Genomic DNA, 23,375 nt, shown 5'->3' with positions numbered 1-23,375 from the left:
TATATGATAAACGTTAAAAATATATAAAAATTTAAACTTATGTTATCATTAATAATTTGATATATTAATGTACACACATTATATCGTTTATCTCAAGTGAAACATACTATTGAAAATTCTAAATAATATTTAATCGTTCCTGCCATTACATATATGTGGAAAAAAGCATTCAATTATGCTCTGATTTATAAACTTTTCAATTGTAAATGTAAGTTAATTAGAAAAATTCTCATTTTTCGCATATAAATAAAAGAAAAGATTTTAAGAATCAATATCGTTTTTAGGTGCTTATTAAATATATAGATTTCAATATACATATTATGCATTTAATGCAAAGCAAAAAATGTTGCAACAATTCTCTTTTTTATAATATCGCATAATTAAATTATTACTTTTCTATTACTAAATCTTCCACTATCTATAAAACAATACGTAATGATAATTCAGAAAGATCATAAAAAATGCATAATATGTTAATTTCTTTTAAAAGTTATTCTTTTTTTTTTAAAAAAATGTGATAGTTGACATACTTCTTCAATTATTCAATAATTAACCAGATTAAAAAAAAATAATTTACATATGTAATCTCTGTGTGTAATCTCTGTATGTGCGCGCGTATGCGTGCGCACAATATATCAATGCATTATATATATATATATAATAGAGAAAAATATAAATTACGGAAACACCACAAACTTTGAAATGTAATTAAATGAAATAATATATAGGCAAATTATATGGTACAAACAGGAGAATTTATTTATATTTATGTGACAGTACGCTTTATATGCTTTATTTCAAATGTTTCTCAGTACTTCTCTTTTATTTCTTTATCTGTCATTATATTAATTTAACTTGATGCTTATACTTCTTCGTATCTTCACGATGCTTCATATTTATACCGAAGCTTCTATTGATATGCATTTTGTCATATACATGGTGCAGTATAAATCAAAGATCATTTATGATAAATATTTTTGAAACGGATCATGTAGTATATTAAATTTAACAAAAAATATCGCCTCATACATATATCGAACACACATATATCCGTAAACTTGTACATTTACGACATATTTTTATGTATACGATTTATAATATTTAACGCAGCCATGTCTTCTTTTTCATGTCTTACACATTTATCTGCAAGTATATAGAATACATTGCAATAACAATTTGAGAAACATTAACAATGTCGTATCTAGCAAGTTCTTTTCTCTTTTAATTGTATCGCTCGATAATTAGTATAAAAATTATACCTTGTATAAAACGTTTGTGTTTATAAGACCGTGATGAGAAGTTTTATCGATTGGGAAATAAGTATCAAGCAAGTTAAAACATATTGATGTTAGTGATTATTTCATTTACAATTTGTATCACATATACAAAAAAACATTGCTACAAATCAAGCAAACCTGTCACAAATATCGAGCAAAAGTGACGCACATCATAGAGAACTTACACCGATAAAGCGCACTAGTAAATAAAGTTGGCAAATCTATTACATTGGAAACCTAGAGATTAATATAAACTATCTCATTCTCTTTCATTCGAGGAAAATCTTACATAACGCTAAATATTTGGCTAGATCATAATAAATTTATGTCCGAATAATCAACTAGTAATTGAATTTTTCGTTGAAAACAGAACGCATTTATTTCGGTCTAATGTAAAATTGAAAAACTTATTAAAGAAAAAAATATTTGATTGAATATTTTGCGATTCTTAATGATTTTAACTTCAAATTTCATTTCATAACGAAGATATTTTCAACCAGTCGATTGTTCGGATTAATTAAAAGATTCATATTTTGTTCCTTTAAGTTCCTTTTTTGCTTACTAAGGATCACAAAATTAAATTTTTACATAATATATATATGTAACTTGCATGTATAACTATTATACAAATAACTCAGTTATGAAAAATAAAGCGAGTCTTTTGTATTTCCTAATACTTTTAATCTCTTATTGTGTACAAAAAGGCATTTTAGAAATAATGATAATATATGAATCATCTACGTGATTTATATTTATATTAAATGTGTTGAGAGAGAACTTATCTAATTTGTTCGCATATATGAGAAACAATTAGAAACAATTATCTCTTAATTATAATAATGTCTTATTTCCATCAATGATTAGTTTCATGCTTGATTTGAGGTAATGGTATTTTTGCTAAAATAATTTATTATCTTGTAATTTATTTTCATAATAATCTTGTTTCCTTTTATTTCCAGTCAATTAAAAATTTACGTATCTATACATTACTTTTGCATTATACTATTATAAGTGTCTTAATAAACAAGAGAGAAGCTAAAAAAAAAAATTTTAGCCGATCAAATAAAACATAAAACGGTATTTAAAAGAATGATTCAAAAATTTAAATAGAGTTAAAGCTCTTATATGTTCTCCTTTCTAATATTTGTATTGTCTAAATATTTAATAATTAACTGGAAGAAAAAAATAGACACTCGAATTGTTTATATAGTTTTTAAAAAGTGATCTCAAAAGTAGTGTACTTAATAAAAAAAAAATAATGTAAAAGATTTGAATCTGAAATGTTTATTGATCCATAGTAAGCTAGCGACAAGGGAATAAACTGTTACTTTGCCTGGCCTTGATTTCATATTTTAACATCGTAAATTCGAAACTTGGCAAAGTAAGCCGATATTTATTCAAGGAATAGACAAAATGCAAACAATACGTTTAATCGACAATACTGATAATCATGCGTTTTACGCGACGGAAATTTAACTCATAAGTTACCATGGTGAAGATATATAACATTATCATAACAAAGATATACATTACAGAACTTACACACACATATTAATTATATCAATAAATCAATTAATTTATAAAAAATTTTGTAATAACTACTTATTAACGATTATTTATTGACGAAATTCTTACATCATTTGATATAACTAGTGTTATATAGTTATATGATGTAAAAAATTAATTCAGATATATTGATGAAACAATCACATAATCTCACAAGACTCAACACAAGACTCACATAATTGGATTTTGAATAGATATAACATCACCATGGAACTAATTATAAGACTTGAAAACTTGAATCCTGATATAGATATCATTTTTACTTTTAAATATTAATTGTGATTCTACGCGTTCCATGCAACTTTTACATTGCATTTCAGTTATGGACGGCATAAGAACAATTTATAATTAATTATAATTAATTATAAATATTTAGTTTATCATAGATTTAATTATAATTCCAAATATATAAAAAAATTTTTTAAACATAAATGCAATATTATTTTTGATATTATTGCTGAAATAAATTGTTGTAAGTTATTTAATAGATCAACAATATTAATTTCTTAGATAATTCACATATCAGTATAGTCTTGACATTTCTTTCATAAATCTCGGTATTTCGATACTATATAAGTAATAATTTATATAAGTAATAATTGGATATCGATATCAGAACAAAAGATTCACGTTGCGATTAAAAAATGCATTAAAAAAGGAAAATGCATTTTATATTCATCATATCTGTTACATTATTTATAAATTTACCTAATAAATTGTATGAAAACAAAAATCCTCTGTTCTAGATAAATTATTCTACCTAAAATCGATCACGCATACGATCAAGCGTTCACAATTACGAAATTTTAATTTTGAATACAATCTCTGTGACTATCTAATAATATCAAACTAAAAAAAGAAAGCCTTGCCCGAAATAAATATGCTAAAAATGAAAAAGACCTAAGATTATACAAATTTATTTGTCGCTAAAATATAATATATGCCAGATATGAACGTAGATGGACATGTTCACCAGTCTGGAAGATTTTAACAAAAATAATTCGTATTAAACTTCCTATATTTCGAAGGAGAGAAGAACACGCAGCTCTTTCTACTCACAATGGTTCGAGATAAAAAATCACTATTGACACTTAATTAAATCCATTTCAGTCCTTTCTAAGTACAAAAATTGTATCCGTTTAAGTCGATAACGATTGATTCTTTGTTAGAATATTACATGGTGATCAGTCACATCGCTGGAGTTCACACTGGCGTAGGAAGTGGTCGTGCGTTGATAGTTGTCGTTTTGGAGTAGAGGAGAATCCGGCTCGTCACATTTGTGACGCCTAATTTCACTTCTGCTCGCGAGTTCGCGGGCTCTTCTACGCCCTCGGCGCGACATCACGCCTGAAAGCATAAAATAGTTTAAACATAATGGGGCTTGAAATTTCCAATTCACCTAATATAGTCTCTCATCGTACACTGAAAATCGTATTGCAACGTAATTACAACGATCAATACAAATTATCTCTTTTTGTGTATGTGTAATTTTCTATATACATTTACATTTCTATATATGCAAAATAAACATATAGATACAAGAACCAATTTAAATATAACACAAGTCAATAAGCATAATATTTCATGCAATGAGCATGCTTGCATTCATGTAAAAAATATCTTCAAATATTTGTTCAAGTTAATCAAGACATGACACGCACTACAAAATATAGCATGTATAATATTCTAAAATGTCGAGAAATCTTGAAAAAAAAAACCATTTTTACTTTTTTTTAAACATTAACACAAATCATAATCTATAAATTATAATCTATAATCTATAAATTAAAAAAACATTATATATTTGTCAATATATTTATGCTAAAAAAATATAGATTTACTACAATCTTTTAAGATTTTAATTATAAAAAGTTTTCCATACATTGCCGTTAATTATTATTTTGACAAAAGTAAGTAGCAATAAGTAGCAATAAGTAGTAATAAGCAATAAAAGTAAAATATTAGTAAAATACTAGTTCGCATAAAATACGCAAAAAAATTTAGATCTATTTAATTTAAAATTGCGAGAAGCAATACATTTAAAGAACAATAAATTCTATATTATATAAATTTGTGTAAACATTTTAATTATTTATCTATATTACATGTTTGTAGAGAGATATAGGTAATATATTAAGTAATATTAAATAATATATAATGTAAATAATATTAAATAATTTTCTAATAAAAAAAATAGCAATGTATTACTAAACACAATATAATGTATTAAATACAAATCTTCATATTTATCCATTTTTTAAAACTTTTATAAACTTTTATAAAAAAATATAGTAATCATATTATGTAATTATATATAATATATGTAACTATATATAATAATTATATAATAATCAAATAATAAATTAAGCAATAAAAGACATTTAGATAAAGATAATCAAAATAAAGGTATTAAAATGTGTAGTTTAAATTAAACTGTATAAGAACAAATAAAATTGCAATGTGAATACCATATATAAAGTGATCTTATACATTTCTTTCACCAGTGATATTTTTGCGTTTCCATATCCCTGTTACAATTAATAATTTTATAGCAGCATAAAAAATATATTTTTTTAGGAATTTGATTATAAAATTCGACAAAGAACTATTCTATTATTAATATGTAGTTTTAAATGTATGTTTCAATATTGTGATATAGTTACATGCTATATAACATTTATAATTATATTATAGAAAACATATTACATAACATACTTTGATCAAATAATGACAGATGCGCATAAAAACACATAAAGCACTAACAATTATAGAAATGAGATATAAGTTATGATCACTTTTGAAATGAATACATTTATTAAAATGATCAAAAAAATTTTAAATACAAACTTTAAATGCATGATAACATTAAAAAAATCTTATTGACCATTATTAATAAATGTCTCAATTAATATACAAATATATAGAATTTATAATTTCTGTATCGCTTTAAACTTTTATAACTTTTCTTCCATAAAAGAAAATTAATCTATAGAAAATTAAACAATAGCGAAATTGTAATTTAATTAAGATTGATACATATTATAAAAGTGATCTATAAAAATTTTCCTGATAAATGAATTAAAAAGAGCAATTATATTCATCAGATTTCTATAGTTAAAATATGTTAAAATTGTTTATTTAACAAAACTCTTCTCTCTTTAATCTGTAAAGTAATATAATAATATAAGAGAATAATATAACTATATATAATATTTAAAATATTACTCGCAGTTAACTGCAAAATATACTTATAAAATTTTACAATTAAATCTTAATTGTATTCATAATAACATAAACATATTCAAAGATAACAATCCTAAGAACAATATATGTAAAATTGAAATCAATTCATTTATTTATTTTTTTTCTATAGATTAATTTTGTTATATATAGATTAAAAGTTAAAAGTTTAATAATAAAAATAAAAGTTATTAAGCAATCTAATATAATGTAACTGGTTAATCAAATGTGTGTAAATGTGCTTTCTAACAATTTAAACAAGATATACACATTATTCACTATCTCAAACATTATCAACATTACTTTCTTATTATACATGTGTTAATTTAAACAGCATTTTCTTATAAAATTTTATCAAGAAAATTTTATCTTTAAAATTTTATTTAAAAAAAAATTATATTCTTTTATAAAAAATGTGAAATCTAAATCGAAGATAATAGAAAAAAAAGAATACATATAAAATTGTTTCATTCAAAACTAAAATTTTGTAAAAGAAAAGATTCTTAAAAACACTATTTAAAACATTACATTAATGCATGCAAAAAGTGCAATTATATACTTTTTATATCTATTCATCTTTATCAAACTTTCAATATGTAATACATAAATATGTTAAAGTAAAAATTATATAATATAATACACAAATACATAATGAATTAATAAATTAAAAATTATATATTTACATATATTTGTTAAACTAATAATACACATTTTGAATTTCTAAAGCTTTAATAATATATATGTAGAAGATTAAAATATTGTACTTCTGAGGTTTTTCCAGTTTTATAAAATAGATATACAGAATATAGTTGTAGTTCTGCAAATTTAAATTATAAACGGGGGAAAGAATATAATATTATATTTGTCTTCCAATTTACTGTATTAAGTAGAAAATAAAGTATCGAAAAAATTTGTAATATTAGAATAAATTGCACTTCCTAGTCGCTTATTCACACGTGTTAGAAATAATGATAACAACATTAAATAAACATATCAAATAACATTTCACTTATAAACTCACTTAGACTATCTGTGCAGAATAAACAACATAGAAAGTATGATGACAGATTTTTTGGACATAGAAGAAAAAAATACAAAGAAATTTTACCACGTGTCAAAACGCGGGCATTCCTTTTTTTTATTTTCAGATGCTCTGCATACCTATCTCTCACATTCAAGCACTTTGAACGTAGGTGTGGTTGTAGTGGATGTGGGAGAATTGTGTTTGCTTACACGATGATTCAAAGACGTCTCTTGCACGCTGTCCAGATTTCCACGCAATGCTCTCTTGTGATTGGCCAATTTCTCTCTGTTCATGGGTGAGCCTAGAACCACCAGGGGCCATGACACCAGTCCATATTATTCAGAAATGTACATTTAAAGAACTCTCAGTGAAGAAGATTAAGTACAGGCGGTAGTGAAGAGATTTGACAAAAAAGTATTTCAATTCACTTTGCTATTTAATCTCTGTCGAATTTGTGAAAGCTGCCGAACATAAGAAAAACTCGAAAGATTCCGTTCGCAGTACGCATAGGGATATGAAAATAAAATCTTAATTAATATATCTTAATTAATATAACACTGGTGTGTTCAAATAGAAGATTTAGAAATTTGCTTCTTTCATGCACTACTTCTGATCATTTTTAAAGCTGCAGTGCTAATCAAGTGTATCCAGCAATAAGTTTATAATAAAATAATTCATGCAATTAATAAAGCATTAATAGTATATTTATACTTAGTGAGTAACATAAATTTTAATATTAAATAATTAAAAATTAGAAAACAAATACATACAAATCATCCTTTTTTCTAAAGTTATATTTTTTAAAATAAAACATTAAAATCTACCTTTACTAAGCTCCAGGAAACAATATGTAAAAAAAAATAATAATAATTCAGATTAAGTTTTTAGAAGTTACATTACATCCAAAATGCAGAAATTTGCAACAACATATATTATACATAAAAGATAAAAATAAATTGATAGTTTAGTTATTACCAATAATTTTTCAAATATAAGGATTATATAACTAAATACATTTATAACATCAAAATTTTTTTTACATTTCATTTTATCCATTCTCAAAGCTATATTTCCTCACCAAACAATTAATTAAACATTTTTTAAGATAAATACAAAACAATATCTATTGATGCAAAATAAAAAAATTGAGTTACTAAAAAGTGTAATAGAAACTTTTGGCATGCATAAATAACAATGAAAAATGACATTGTGTGATAACTGTCATAATTATTTATGTTTGTATGACAGCAGTTCCTTACCTATATAACTTAGTAATACTGGTAAGAAGATAAGACCATGCGCTGCTCCGAACAATACAATACCCAAATACATCCTGAAGTAAAATACCTGCAAATATTCATTAACTGAATAATTCCGTAATTTTATACAATTAAAATATAGACAAATAGCATGTCAATTATCTAAAATATAATCGCAATTGATATACACACACATATATATATATATATATATATATATATATCCATTATATGTGTATACATGTATGCATATGCATGTGTACATTTTTTAATATTTTAAATTACTGAAACTAAGAACCAAGCATACTTTTCAGTTGCAACAATTAATAATATGGATTATTAAACAATTGACATTCTATTTAGTGTTAAAATAAAATGAAGATCAACCTGGAAAATTTGGCTCTTTGCAAATCCTAATACTATAATGCCGCCAAACTTTGTCAATGTAATACCGCTAAATACGGAGCTTCCCATATTTGTCAATGCATCTGCAACTCTGTCAACCCTAGTTGCTTGAACTGATACCGAGAAGGAATGTACTAGATGACTACAAAATTCGACTGCTATACCAACAGCCTATAACAGAAATTAATTTCAAATGATATATTTTTAACTATTGATTTTATATCGATAACATCGATAGATGTTTTAAAGCTATATATCCTACATTTTCATGTTTTCTTTGGTTCTTTTTTCAATTTATTAATATTATAAAAATATAATTACACAATAATTATTATTAGGTACCGGATGTTCGTGCGATTTCTCGTGCCGCAAGTGGAGCATCATTGCGTATGAGTGAGTCGAGAGCTCGCTAAAGTGAGATAGTAACATTTCTCAAAGAAACCCGACGCTCGACTTGACGTAATCCGAATTAATGATTTCGGCTAGTGCGCAGTCTATTAAACGTAAACAAAATACAGAAAACAATATGTTTGAATTTTATTAGAAGTACAAATATTTTAAAACCATATTACTTTTTAAATCTTAAAATATAACATAGATTAAATATATATTGAAAGTAAACAATATAGTATCCAAAAATATAAAAAAAGATAAAGAGTAATATTGCTATCTCACTTTAGCGAACACTCAACTTACTCGCATGCAACGGTGCTCCGCGCATGGCACGAGAAATCGCACGAACATCCGGATCCTACTTATTATATATATATATATATATATATATATATATATATATGTATATATAGAAGAAAATCATCAACAAATTTATAATGATTATTTAGTTATTTAATTCATAAACTTTATCGTAATTTTCAAATTTTAAAATATACAGCTATGGAAAATGTTCAGATATATTAACAATGATAGATCTAATATAAATTGAAATTTATGTTCTCTGATAACAATTAACTTACCATAACAAGATTTACTAGAGATACGGCGTTCAAAGTTATATGCCACCAATACATCAAGCCACCGATATTGACGACGATCATTGTGATGGTGATTATAACCACGAGTGATGAGAAGATGTCCAAACCCATTAATAAGAAGGTAACCACAAATATAGCAAGTAATGAGATTCCTATACTTTGCAATGTGTCGGGCCACATAGTCAGATATTGCTCATAAAATACGTAGAAAACACTATAGGGAAAAACTTCTACACTAGTATTCTCTGCATTGAGTTTTTTCAAGTTACAGTTGATCATGTTCGTAATATTCGCCGCCACTACTCTGGCTGCTCTCATCGATTCATAATAATCGGCCGAAGTCTTAAGAATCGTATGATAAGCCATGAAATATGAAGCACCGACTGTTGACATTCCTGTGTTAGGATCAGTAACGTAATTTACACCGTGTCCGTAAGCCGCATGACCTCCTTTAGCACATGTATCATCGGGATTATCTTGTAAAAAGAATGATACGTATCTATCGAAGTCGGTGGGTATCGGTCTATTGTATTTATTCAATGTGATATTACAGACAGAACAAGAGCGACCTGCAATCCAAAAATAAATAAAACTGAATTAAAATAGGAAGATATAATATATATAACTGTATTAATTTTATAAATAAACTAGATACCAGTATGCGGGCAGAACGAATTATTCGCAGAGAAATATTTGCAACAACCGGGTAATCCTGACCAATCGATATAATCATCCATCCAAGATGCAGCAGGTTTAGCTATGTAAGTCCTAAAAAAAATAATATATAAAATAATGAATAATAAAATATTTTAGTGAAATTTAAATATAAATAAACTTTAAATCAGATTTTTTTGTAACACTTTTTCTTCTGTATTGTGATATACCTGTTCGGTTGTTTAGATGCTGTAAATATTTGCGTCGATACTGAATCGCTATTGCAATATTGTCCACCGCACACTAAGTTTTGTACTTGTGTATCTGAATAATTTAGGCCATCTTTAACAACGAAATACATTGGTGGCCCGATAGATAGATAATTATTTAAGAACTAAAAGATAAAATTTTTATTTTATGATTCGTGTTCAGTTCAATTGTATTTATGTTCTATTGATACATACTTTGAAATATTTGAGCACATAACTATCTTCGGGCATAGAAAGTTCTTGATCTAGGCCGATTTCGATGTGTGGTATTACAGCAATACTACTGCATAGCCAACCGAAAAACACAATCATCACAATCGCGCGTACCCATTTTTGGAGCAATAATGGGACATATGCAACTTTGAAAATTTTATATAATATTCCATCTACTACTTCTTCTCCATCATCACGCTTGGAACGAATAAAACAACATACGTCTAATCTGTTATTCTGAAATTATAAAAACGTTTCATACAATATAGACATTTATAATATAATCATGAATATAATGAAAGAGAAATAAGCAAAAAAGAGAATAAAATAATGAAAAAAATTACATTTCTACAAAATTCTGTTAACATTTCAAATAAATTAAAACAAATATATTTATATAAACTTTTAATAAATAAAATAATTTAACAAAATAAATAATTCCTTAAACATACTGCATGTCGGATCGTGTCAAGCGCTAAGAGACTAACGAAACATGTAATCTGCAATATAAAATCTACTAATAATGCCATTCCAGCATAGAGAGCAAACGCTTTCACAGCAGGCATATCAGAGAGACCACCTGTAAATAAAAGAAATATTAATTCATCAACTTATTTGCACAAAATTTTTATTTTTTTTTTCAATTTATATACATATGTTATTTAATGTTTTAACACTTACCAAGGAAAAAGCAACAGCTTTCCGATACACTTGTGAGTAACATACTGGGACCAACTTGGCCCAATGTACGACCAATATGGTCCGGTATCGATTCATTCGGGCGTCTTCCTTCTCTCTGATGAGTTTGAACGAGAATGAAAATATTATCTACTCCGACTGCCAGTACCAAGAATGGAATAACTTCGATGATAATCAATGTAGCTGGTATACCAATAAAACCGAATAATCCGACCGAACAGATCACCGATGCCAATACTATAAGTACGCCTCCAAGTCCAAGAGTAATCTTAGAATCGTTCTAAAAATGCAATTCAATTATAAAGTTATTAAATAAGATAAAAAATATAAAGTAAGAATGTATGATAACATGGATTCTCACCAAAAGACGAGCACAGGATCTAATTTGACCGAGAGATACCGCGATATATCCAAACATGATGATGTATGACACCAAAATGGTTACAATATCCGATTGAGATTCACGATTCAGTTCATCCTCAATAGATCTCTCGGATGTAAATGCTACGTCCATAAACGCTGGTTTTTTTGTTGCTGTCCAATTTTTCATAAAGTTGATAAAGCTGAAATAAGATGATATATAAATGATGTAATTTTATTTGATTATATTTATTGTTTAATTTACCTTTCTTCCCATTCCATAGCAGGTATTAACTTGGCCTTGTTGTGATAATTATTTACAAGAATAGTAAGAATTATAGCAGTTGCTTTTTCATATGGTGAATTATGAAGATCTTGTCCCGGAGACAAAAATCCACCTACTGCAATTGCTGGATCTACAGGGCCACCATAAAGAGCAAGACATTCGGGATTATAAGCATTTCTAAAAAAGAAAAAAATAATATATATATATATAAAATAATAAAATATTATATATATTAGATATGTAACATATCTAACAACATACAACATTTATTTCTTAAACACTTCAAATTTAATAATTATATTGTTATATTTTTCAACTAATTAATTTAGAAGTATACTTTTAGTTTATCATAGTGCTTTTGTTCTAATATAAAATAAATTTATCTAGTTTTATCATTATAATATTTAATCGTTAAATATAGTTTATTTTTTTAGACAAATTTCAGTATCTCTCTTAGTCTTAATTTTTGTTTCGTACTAAAATTACATTTTTTTGTTTAGACTTATAATTAATTCTATGGCTAATTAATTATATTTAATTATTTATATTGTATTTTTTATATAATTCTTGTAACTTAATTATTCTATAAATACAAATAAATATTATGTTATGTAGAATCTTTTCCACTTACTGTGAACAAACTCTAAAATGATCCAAATAGTTTACTGTATAATTTCCTTCTTCTTCTGAATCTTCAAACTTTTCTACACTGTCTTGCCAATAACCCCAAATACTTTGAATAACGCATTGCGAAACAGTTGTTGGACCAGTAAATGGTCCAGTTAAAGGAGCAAAACATATATCTGCTAACGTATAATTATTAGTAGTAATTATACTTTTAATTCCTTCTTGTAATTCAAAAATTGTTTTTAGAAAAGTCTCGTTAAACACAGGGCCAAATACAATTGGTCCATTAGAAGTGTTATGTACAATCTGTAATATTAAAAAAGACAAAAATTATTATACTAATATTTTTCTTAGTTTGAAGAATGTATCTTAAAAATGTAAATAATTTTATGCAAAAGTATTTATGCATAAAAATTTTATACAAATAATTTTAAAACAAAGCCTAATATATTTTAATAAATACATACATTTGGTAAACCAATAGAGGTGATAATAATTTGTTCATTTCGATAAAAAGGTTCAAAGTGTTTATCGAAATATTCTCTTTCAACGCGCGATCGAGAATGTGGAGATGCCCATAATTCAACAGGATCTGTAGTAACTTGCATGTACTTTATGCCATGTCCTAAGCCCACAATCAATAGGAAGCCAAGGAAAAGTATCAACCAAGGCCGAGAAGCGCAAACTATAAAAGAATATTAGTCGTTGTAAGCAAAGCAATATTCTAATCCAATTTTGTATAAATTACATAAAATATAAACTGCTTTGCTTACATGTTCCCCACTTGCAGAAAAATTCTTGCAAAAATTTGTCAGTACCTGCTCCAAGTTTCTCAATGAAAGTGGATTGTTCTTGATCAAATGCAGTAGGTAATTCATCAGTGGATATAACACCTATAAAAGCAATTACATTAAAAATAACAAATTTCAATTTGTGAATATCCGATTAAACGCCATTATGCAGTTTAAAATATCTTGAGTACTCGTGCTGTAAACATCCTAACTATTAACATCCTAACGTCTATAATATAATAATTATAAGTAACTAATTTCTTATATAACAAAAGTTTTACAAAAGACATAAATAAATAATCATCATAAGATAATAAAAAAATAAAATGCCTTAAATATAATTATAACAATTATATTTAACATAATATTACCATATTAGCTATATGTTAGAAAAAGATAAAATGTTGTTTATGTAAATATAATCCTTTAATTAAACTTAGCTTAAAAATATGAGATCAATATTTTTTATGTTACTAAAATTATAAATCTTATTAATTAATTAGAAGTGCATTAATAAAGCAAGTTATAAGATATAATTCTTAATATAAAATATAACATAACTTGATTGTATAACTTCTACAAAATTAAATATATATATATATATATATATATATATATATAAAAGAAAAAGAGTTCCTTCAATAACATTAGATTCTACTTTACTTATTTCGCAAAAAGCAAAACAAATAATAAATAGTACATATTTAAAGTATCTTTATTATTGATAATTATTTTATATCTTTTATTGAAACATTCTTATAGAGATGTAAAATATATATACATATACAAAATATTAGATATAAAACTTGATTCCGTTCTATACTATTCTATACTAACTATTTTCTCTTTAAATAATTATCTAATGTTATTGTAGAGAATTCTCCTTGGATTAAGTTTATAAATGACACATCTTATTTATCTTATAATTATATAAAGCAAGCTATCATATACATATAACATAGTGTAACAAACATGCAAAATGTTAAATATTATAAAAGATATATCGTTATTATCGTTATTAATATATATATAATCTAAAAATCAAACAATACAAAATACTTATATAACACAATTTTTGTGAGCAGGAAAAAATATAATTTATATGTATTTATAAATTAATCATAAATTTTTCTTTAATTATGTGTATTGTTCATATAGAATTTTCTTTTTTAGAAACTTGAAAATATTTTATAGTATTTTATAGTATTTATAAAAATGAAGAAATTTATGTTTTATTCAAATTATAAGGAAATCATTATGTAGCGTAATAAATCATCAAAATACATTTCATCAATCTTATGCTTTTTTATAAATTTTTACAAATTTTTTGCTAATTATATAAAATGCAATTATATTGAAGCATCATTCTTAAGCATTTTTAGTGCAATTATATAATTGTCGTAATATGAATACATAATATTGCATTGCAAAAGAGACATAAGTTATATATGCTTTAAATATTGCAAATAGAATATTTGACAAATTCAAGTGTAAATAATCAAAAAAATAGATGAAAGATTATATAATGTGCAACTAATATCTTGGCAAGTACATTCTGCAAGGACTAAAAATAAAGCGAAAGATATAAAAAGCGATATGAAGCAACAGTATATCAAGAAAACAGCAACGATCACAATTATATACAAATACATCGGTGATAATTTTAGAATTGAAAAAACCTACTAGAACGCTTAGATTGAAGAGGACTGTCTTCTTGGTCACCGGCGAGGGCAATACGAGCACCATCTCCTGGGTGGTGTAATCCGGCAGCTAGCCGTCTACCCACCTGCCTTCCTACCTCTTCCCCTCGTGCAACTATATATATGCGCACACACCATACACAACTTATAGTACTCTCATTTCATTTGATGAATATTCATCAAATCATATATAAATCATATATGCTTCAAGTAGTTAATATAACAAATGATAAAAATTCCCCATACACGGAAAGTTATGTAATATGGAAAATTTAGTAACTTATGCTTATTAGAACTTATGTGATATAAAATAAAATTATGCATTAGTTCATGAAATGATCAAAGAAATTAAAATTAGCTTAAACATGTTAACATTAACACTTCTAAGAAAAAAATATCATGCAAGAAATTATGCAGCAAATATTTCATAAGTCAAAATAGAGAATACTTGTCATAAAAATAAAAGTTTTTCTCCAAAGCAATGTTTGATGTAATTAATATGTAATATAATATCCTCAGATTTAAAGTAGCTTTGTGTACTTGTGAAAATATGGCTATTTTTACATTAATTTATAATGATCATATCTGTAGTATGTATAAGTATTATAAGTATTATTATTATCATCTTATAATTCTCTTAATACTTCTCACAAAAATAATGTTTGTTTGTTAATATGTTTATAAAAAGATTAATATTTCAAAGCATTATTAATGCTTTTTGAATAAACTTTGAATAAAACAAAATAAACGCAAAAAAATAATTCATTATAATCCAAAAAAAATAAATAAATAAATAGACAGAAACAAAATATATCCAAGAATCATTAGAACAAGTTAATCACACACTCAATTGATCATTTCATCTCTGTTATTCCCATTTATTTATATGTATTTAGAAATGATTAATAATAATAATAATATAATAATAACTATAAAGTTAACTATAATTAGTCACTAATGTAATTCAATAAATTATCAAAAATAAATTATATGCAAAATATAATAAAAAAAAATAGCTTTAAAAATTAAAAAAAAGACACAATGCATTTCCCATTTTCATAATTTCAATTAGAATAAAGAATTCAGCAACAATTATATATATTTACAGGATGATTTATTTTTATCATCTAAAATATCTTTGTTATTTTAAAAAAATAGAATAAAATATCCAAGAATTAGATGTTAATCAGTTAAAAAGAATAAGTTATAATTAATAAAAATTTTGAATATAAGATATTGTCCAATAACTAACAATAAAATATTTTTTATCTCTAAATCAAATGTTGAAATTGATATCATATTTGAAATTTCACATTTATTTAAGTCATATCAGTTGTTGAATTTGTCAAGTTGGCTGCACTACTGCATAAAAAAAAAACAAATTAAACAATACATAAAAGAGCATTATTAATTTTGAAATACAAAAAAGATTTCAATAAATGTATCCAACCAGCCATATAACATAAATTAAACTGAACAATTTTATCTTTAGATATTTTCTTCTATTTTTAAAAGTAATAGACATATTAAAAATGGTAAAAATAAATAGACCATTACGTGATATTTAGAAAATATACTATGTATACAAAACTGAGTTTCTTACCTATACGTTTCCTATGGCTGAAACACATCATTAATAGAAGGAAAAGACAGGAACCGCATATAAATATAATTGTCATTATAACTTCATAACCATCATAACCAAATATTGAGAATGGTTTTGGTAATGGAGGCATCGGTGGTGGTATTGGACAACTCTGTTCACAATCGACACAACTGCAAGCTGGGATGTTTTTCTATAAATTAAATTAAATCATTTTTAATTGGTTTTTCTAATTATCCTGTTTTGTTTATGTTTTCATTTATGTTTTATAAAGAAAAAATTATAACTAGATAAATTAGAAGTGTTTTACTTGATAATATATAAAATGATCCGTTAAAATTGGAATGACAGAACATTTTTAAATGTAAAGATAACAATGTACAGAATATAAAAATAATTTAAAATAATTTTTCTAACAATTTTTCTATTAAATAACTTTATGTTTTAATGTCAATTATATAAGATGTAAAAAAACAAAATATATATATAAACATAATATAATAAATAATATATCGTTTTCCAATTTAAAAATCATATTAATATCAAAAGCTTCAAATATATTCGAAAATGAAATTTTTAATTTTTTAAAATTATATGGAATATTTTTTGTATTATAAAATATAGAAAAATTATATACTTAAATATAGATATACTCGAGGTTTTTTAATCATATAATATATAAAATTATATTAATTTTATTTGTACAAAAATATCTATTTGATCTTAACTAATAAAAATTATACAAATAAGAATCTATTGTTCACCATCAACTTTAATTATCAAATTGCAGAATGATAAAAAATATGAATGCACGTGTATAATTACTTATATTAATCTCAAAAAACAAAAAAAGCCAATAACTCACATGTTTATTTTTTACTATTCTTATACTTGAATAATTGTCTATTCTCTTTTGTAATTTTGTCATTGTTTGCATATAAAATAAAAACTAACTCAAAACTTAAATAAAAAATAACTCAAAACTTGTATGAATTTTATTTAAAGAAAAAGATATTTACTATGATTTAGTATTCAAAAGCAAAGAAAAGTATATATATATATAGCAAGTGAATGCATTGCACTTTGCTTATTATCTCATTTAAATCTTATATTGTTAATAGATCTAATAGATTTAAAAGAGTATGATATATACTTCTTTATACTAACGTTTAACGCCTTACTACATGGCGTAATTAAAGGATCTAATGGCACAAATGGTCCGACAGGTTCATCAGTATTTATATATGTAATTTGGAAAGGTACATAAATATTATTTGCATCGCCCATAAAATGGAACCATTTCAGAGCTGTACATCTACTTGCTCCCCACTCTCCGCACATTAAATCCAATGCTAATTGTCCTGTACTCGGCACTGATACTTTATTGCATGAATTAAATGTTCCTTCAAGATATTTATTCGTTATGTATAGATCTATTGCATTAATATATTCTGTACCTAAAAGAAAATTCAATTTAATTAAAATTATATATAAAAACATTATGATCATAAGATATTAGACTTTAAATATATTAAACATAGTGAAACAAAATATGATAATTACCATTTATCTCGCGTTTCTCCGTAATGTTGATAAATATGTTCTGATTAACAGCGCATGTGAAATCACAAAAATGCTTTTGTAAATTATCTAAGCAACTGGGACACCTTTTTAGAAAATTTGATGCAAGTTTGATATTTTCATTTAATATAAGAAGTTGCTTCGTATCGCAGCAAGTATTAATTCCTTTGCCTTCATCTACCAACAAATGTGGACAAAGCTTAAACAATAATTTTTGTCCGTCAGAATCCAACGGCTTTGCTGGCCCATCGTAAGGACAATACTTTGTGTGTAAGGCTGCATCCGTGTAACAATTCCCGTACCATATACAATGACCATTTTTTTCACCGACAACCTGTTTATAAATAAGAAGACATTCAAATTTTCATTAAATAATTTATTCTTATATAAAATAAAAGAGCGTGATAAAATTAGCTTTAACATATTAAGCTTTAACATATTAAGCTTTAACATATTACACATCAAGATATTTTTTTCTTACATATATCTAATATTTATAATCATATCAGTATTATATATATAATGAATATCAAACTTGTCATATCAAGTAACATTCATCAACAAGTTTCAATAACTATATTCACAAGACTCTATATATAAAGATATATAGAGTATTGCATAAGGCATTTCCTAATTGAGTTCTTCATGACCTGCGTGTTAAAGCGTGATGAGATTTATTTGAGCCAATGAGCTGAATTAATGATTAAATTCGCCTAATTTAAAACACAATATTGAATGAACTCCAACAAAGAGATGAATATTTCATTTTGACAAAAGATATTCTTATATACATTCTATGATATATATGATTAGATAATTTTATTGTTTATCTCCAAAATTAATTTCAAGTTTGTATAAATAACATAGTGTTTTCTAATAAATTTTCTAATAAATAGGATATGTCATTAAAATAAAGAAAAAAATTTAATGTCACTTTAAAAAATAAGAATATTGTAATATTTTACACAAGTACTCGTTATTCACGATAAATAAAATTTAAACTAATTAATAGGAGAAAATTTAAAAAATGGTTTTGATCTCAAAGAAATATATCAAGAAATATATTTGTAAAAGTAAATATGTATTTATATAAAATTTATTACATTTTCAAAAATAGAAACCGAAATTCTTAACTATTTTACTTACTAACTATTACACTTTAAATATTTGTTAAAGGTTCATTTATCTCAATGAGATAAACTTATATAATTTTCTGTGTTGTATTACTGTGTTGTATTGTGTTGGATTAGAAAGATGAGAATATATTAAAAAACTGAACAAAGTTGATTATTTCAGTTCCACAGGGAAAATTTGTAATATTTATGTTATATAGTATTGTTATAGATAAATGAAGAAATTTTATTTTATATTTGAAGAGCTACATATTGTTTCAAGTGACATATCATATGCGTTCATTCTCTTTTATTTCTTATTCATCATTTTGTATAATATATTGCACAATAGATAGTTCCTTTAAAATATAATGAAAAAAGAGAAACGGAAGATAGTACGAATGTATAAGATAAAAACACTTGTCCATATTACACGAAAAATAATGTTCAGTATCAGCTTCACGCATGAGTCATTCATTTTATAAGGAATCATAAGTCACGCAATGGGCGTTATACTTTGGATTATGCCCGGCACGAATCCGCATGTTTTTAATCGTCTTTGTAAATAATTCGTGATGAAACGTACAAAAAATACACAATTTACAATCTTATCAATCCGTGTATTTCTCAATAACTTGAGAGTTTATATAACTGAAAAAAAAAAAATTGTATTTGCAATTTAAATTGCATGTTTTTTGTGATCAAATGGTCTGTCTTCTACAGCTGATATATGCATAAAAAATTAATCCAATCAGGAATAGAATATAGGGACATGATTATTATATTATCATTATATTATGTCATTTAACGGTACGTATTTTTATGGTTTTATGCGTTCTATACATCGTTTATGCATCCGTTTATACATGAAAAATTAACGAAATTTCAAAAAGTGCGCTATGAAAAGAAATCTCATTTAACTAATAATAAAGGCATTAACAATAGCGCCGTTTCCAGTTGCACTTGTTAGCGCTCTTTCGCAACACGAGCGCAGACAACTACGCTGAGAAATCAAAGTAATAACTTGACACCAAAGCGATATCTCTGTAGGCTTTTGTAATATATTCAATATATTTATATGATATAATTATATTAATTTACATATATTAAATTATATATATAAATTCTTGTTAATTAATGTAATTTAATTATATTTACATATATTAAATTATATATATATTAAATTATGTAAATTCTTGTTAATCAAGCAAATCTTAACAAATATCTTAACAAATGTCTTAAAAAGTTTCAATTTTTCCAATTTTTTTTCTTTTTTTAAGAGAAAAAACATCTTAAAAACTCAAACTTTTTCAAGTCCTGCTAATTGGTGAGTAAGTAAGATGCTTTTGAATTAACTGTTAAGTTATTTAGCATGAGATCTTGAATTGACACGAGATCTTTCTAACATATGAAATTTCAAATAAGTCTAAAATTTGTATTTTTGATTTATAATAAAAAGATAGAAGAAAATGATTGTAAAGTTTAAAAATTGTTAAGACTGCTGTTAAAATTGAAAAATTTTTAAACTAGAAAAATATTAAAATGCTCTTTCTCCTTTTCTCGTTTTATTTAAAATATACAAAAAACAGAAAAATTAATCTATTATTCTTCTTTTTTTTTGCATTTTTGGTGAAATTCTATTAGTTTCATTAATTCAAATATTCAGCATATCTATTCAATATATCTCACACAAACTCAATATATCTGTTCTTTCACCTTCTAAGATTATCTTTCTCCTTATTTTCAGTGTTTCCATATAAATATAATACATCATTATTTAATTTTCTAAACAAGAAGATATAGACAAAATGCATCAACAAGAATATAGTTATCGAATGACGTAGAGATGCTTTGTACGTGTGTTGTAAGATGCATTCTTTGTCTTACAATAAGAGGCCAATTATCATTACCCAGTATTTAGCATTGAATCATGCTATTATCTCCTTTCGTTTTTGTTATAAATAATACAAATACATGGGATTCTGAGAAAGGACGAAGGACAAACGACGTAAATTAAGAGATTACGATATAATCAAGATATTTTAGAATATTTTCACCCGTCGCCAAAGTCGTTAAGTCGAATTGGAATTTAGAACGTAACATTGGCGACTACATTGAAAACAAAATCGACTTTCTAGAATCGATTTTCCAGAATCAGTCTGTTAAAAATGTTTCTCATTAGCCTCGACCCACATGAACCAGCGTGTTACTCAAGACATTGGTTTCCTCCCAACCTGGTGGCATAATTACATGAATTCCTCAGATGGGAAAGAGAGCTCACAGGCTTTCTCGGCGATCAGCCGAGATGACGTCACACAATGCGTGAGCGCCGCCGATCTTCGCTGGGGTGTGGACGGTATACAGAGGCAGGTATGTAAACCGTGTATGTATAGCGTACATTATGAATGTGTGTGTTCGTTTCGTCACGTAGGAAAGCAGAGAGCGAAGGAGAAAGAGAGAGAAAATATGAGGGTTGACACGACGCACGCGCGGCGAGCGTGCGACATGAGTGTCGCAAAAAGGATACGGCGCATATAAACCCGATTGTCGTTGCTCGGCAAAATGCGTCACTCACCGGACTCGCGATGCTGAGCAAGGCCAACAGCAGCACGGGTAAAGGCCAGAGGACGTCGCTACGCGTCACGGCTGCGCCCGGCAGGCTCCGACGAGCGGTCGCGGCCGTGGTCGCGGCCGCGATTGTTAAACTAGTCCTATGCATCGCGTGGCGTTCGCACTGCCCGCCGAAATTGATCCTTCCGTGTTGCACCGACACGACACACTTCACCTCGAGTCGGTTGTGCTGTTTGTACGTGATGTATCACGAAATTATCATCGCCGCGTCGCACGCGGAAACACCTCGACAACGACTCGTCGCGTGGAACTCCCTTTAACGGCAACGTGAAAACAATGACAAAACGATCGACCACACCAGCAGAGCTACCGTCATCGACTACCACTATTCGCCGATCTGTCACCGTCGCGCGATGCTCGGAGGCCGGATGAGTCCGTGAGTCGGTGGCCGCGCCGCGAACGCCACCTGGTGGCGCTCGGCTATCGTTAATCCAGCGTCGTTAACCCGCCGCGACTCGAATCACAAATCACGCCGAGCAACGACATACTTACGTATATTTTTTTTCTGATGCGCACACGGATAAGGCCTTTGACTTGATACTTCTCGCGATAGACTAAATACTGCGCAAACACCACGCAAAAAAGCAGTGACGCTTGCGAGAATTTATGTTGATTAATGATCATGTGACGAGTTTTCTCGAGCTTCTCGGCATAATGCCAAATTGCATCGGCTATAATACAGGACTGACCGGTTTAGCACAATAACAAGGTAATATTAAACTTGATCGAGAAATAATGACGAAAGTGTAGGCAGGAAATTGTAAAACTGAAGTTTTGAATATATTGCAGTAAGATTTTAATTAATATTCCACGTGAGCGTATCCAGGTTTTTTTTTTTAATTTTGTTAACACATACAACAATTTTTTACGTTAAATGAATTATTTTTTTTTAGATAAATTTGGATATTTTAGAGCTCAAAATAACTCCTCGTTTTCTGATTTTCAATGAGGAAAATATTAGATTTCCGTAAACTATAATTAATCATAGATTTTGTTAATTATTTAACTTTAACTTTTTTTTATATGTCAGGAGGATTTGAACCCTCTAATCCTTCTTCTCCTAGATATGTCCATGGTCTAGTTTCT

General features: G+C 26.5%; 1 protein-coding gene across 5 annotated transcripts; it reads right to left on the bottom strand.

The window, feature by feature from the left end:
• Positions 1–733: 733 nt before the first annotated feature.
• Npc1a (Niemann-Pick type C-1a) lies at positions 734–22,686 on the bottom strand. Of its 5 annotated transcripts, none has more exons than XR_016139433.1 (20): positions 22,234–22,685; positions 18,529–18,880; positions 18,133–18,422; positions 16,966–17,158; positions 15,346–15,477; positions 13,645–13,764; positions 13,339–13,556; positions 12,876–13,177; positions 12,224–12,421; positions 11,960–12,161; positions 11,581–11,878; positions 11,352–11,479; positions 10,882–11,136; positions 10,648–10,811; positions 10,419–10,531; positions 9,746–10,332; positions 8,754–8,942; positions 8,367–8,454; positions 7,192–7,408; positions 4,049–4,190 (listed from the first exon to the last, which is right to left on the bottom strand). XR_016139433.1 is itself a non-coding variant. In XM_089077727.1 (20 exons), the coding sequence occupies exons 1-20, from the start codon at positions 22,375–22,377 to the stop codon at positions 4,185–4,187; spliced, it is 4,071 nt and encodes a 1,356-aa protein (XP_088933853.1). In that variant the 5' UTR covers positions 22,378–22,685; the 3' UTR covers positions 4,049–4,184. The 5 variants fall into 5 exon arrangements, 4 of the variants coding, with proteins under 4 accessions (XP_088933851.1, XP_088933854.1, XP_088933853.1 ...); XM_089077727.1 differs by having other exon boundaries at positions 7,317–7,408; XM_089077726.1 differs by having other exon boundaries at positions 4,050–4,190; positions 7,245–7,408; positions 22,234–22,683.
• Positions 22,687–23,375: the final 689 nt, after the last annotated feature.

Source organism: Pogonomyrmex barbatus, unplaced genomic scaffold, assembly GCF_055798465.1.
Source record: "Pogonomyrmex barbatus isolate J1 unplaced genomic scaffold, ASM5579846v1 scaffold20, whole genome shotgun sequence".
Lineage (NCBI taxonomy): Eukaryota > Metazoa > Arthropoda > Insecta > Hymenoptera > Formicidae > Pogonomyrmex > Pogonomyrmex barbatus.
Note: the sequence above shows the minus strand (reverse complement) of the source record. Positions and strands in the feature narration are given on the sequence as shown.

Coding starts and splice junctions, on each gene's coding strand:
- Npc1a (XM_089077725.1), bottom strand. CDS start 22,377: ATGCATAGGACTAGTTTAACAATCGCGGCCGCGACCACGGCCGCGACC. Junction 12,162..12,223: donor GCTATGGAATGGGAAGAAAG/GTAAATTAAACA, acceptor ATCTTATTTCAG/CTTTATCAACTTTATGAAAA. Junction 10,532..10,647: donor GCATCTAAACAACCGAACAG/GTATATCACAAT, acceptor TATTTTTTTTAG/GACTTACATAGCTAAACCTG.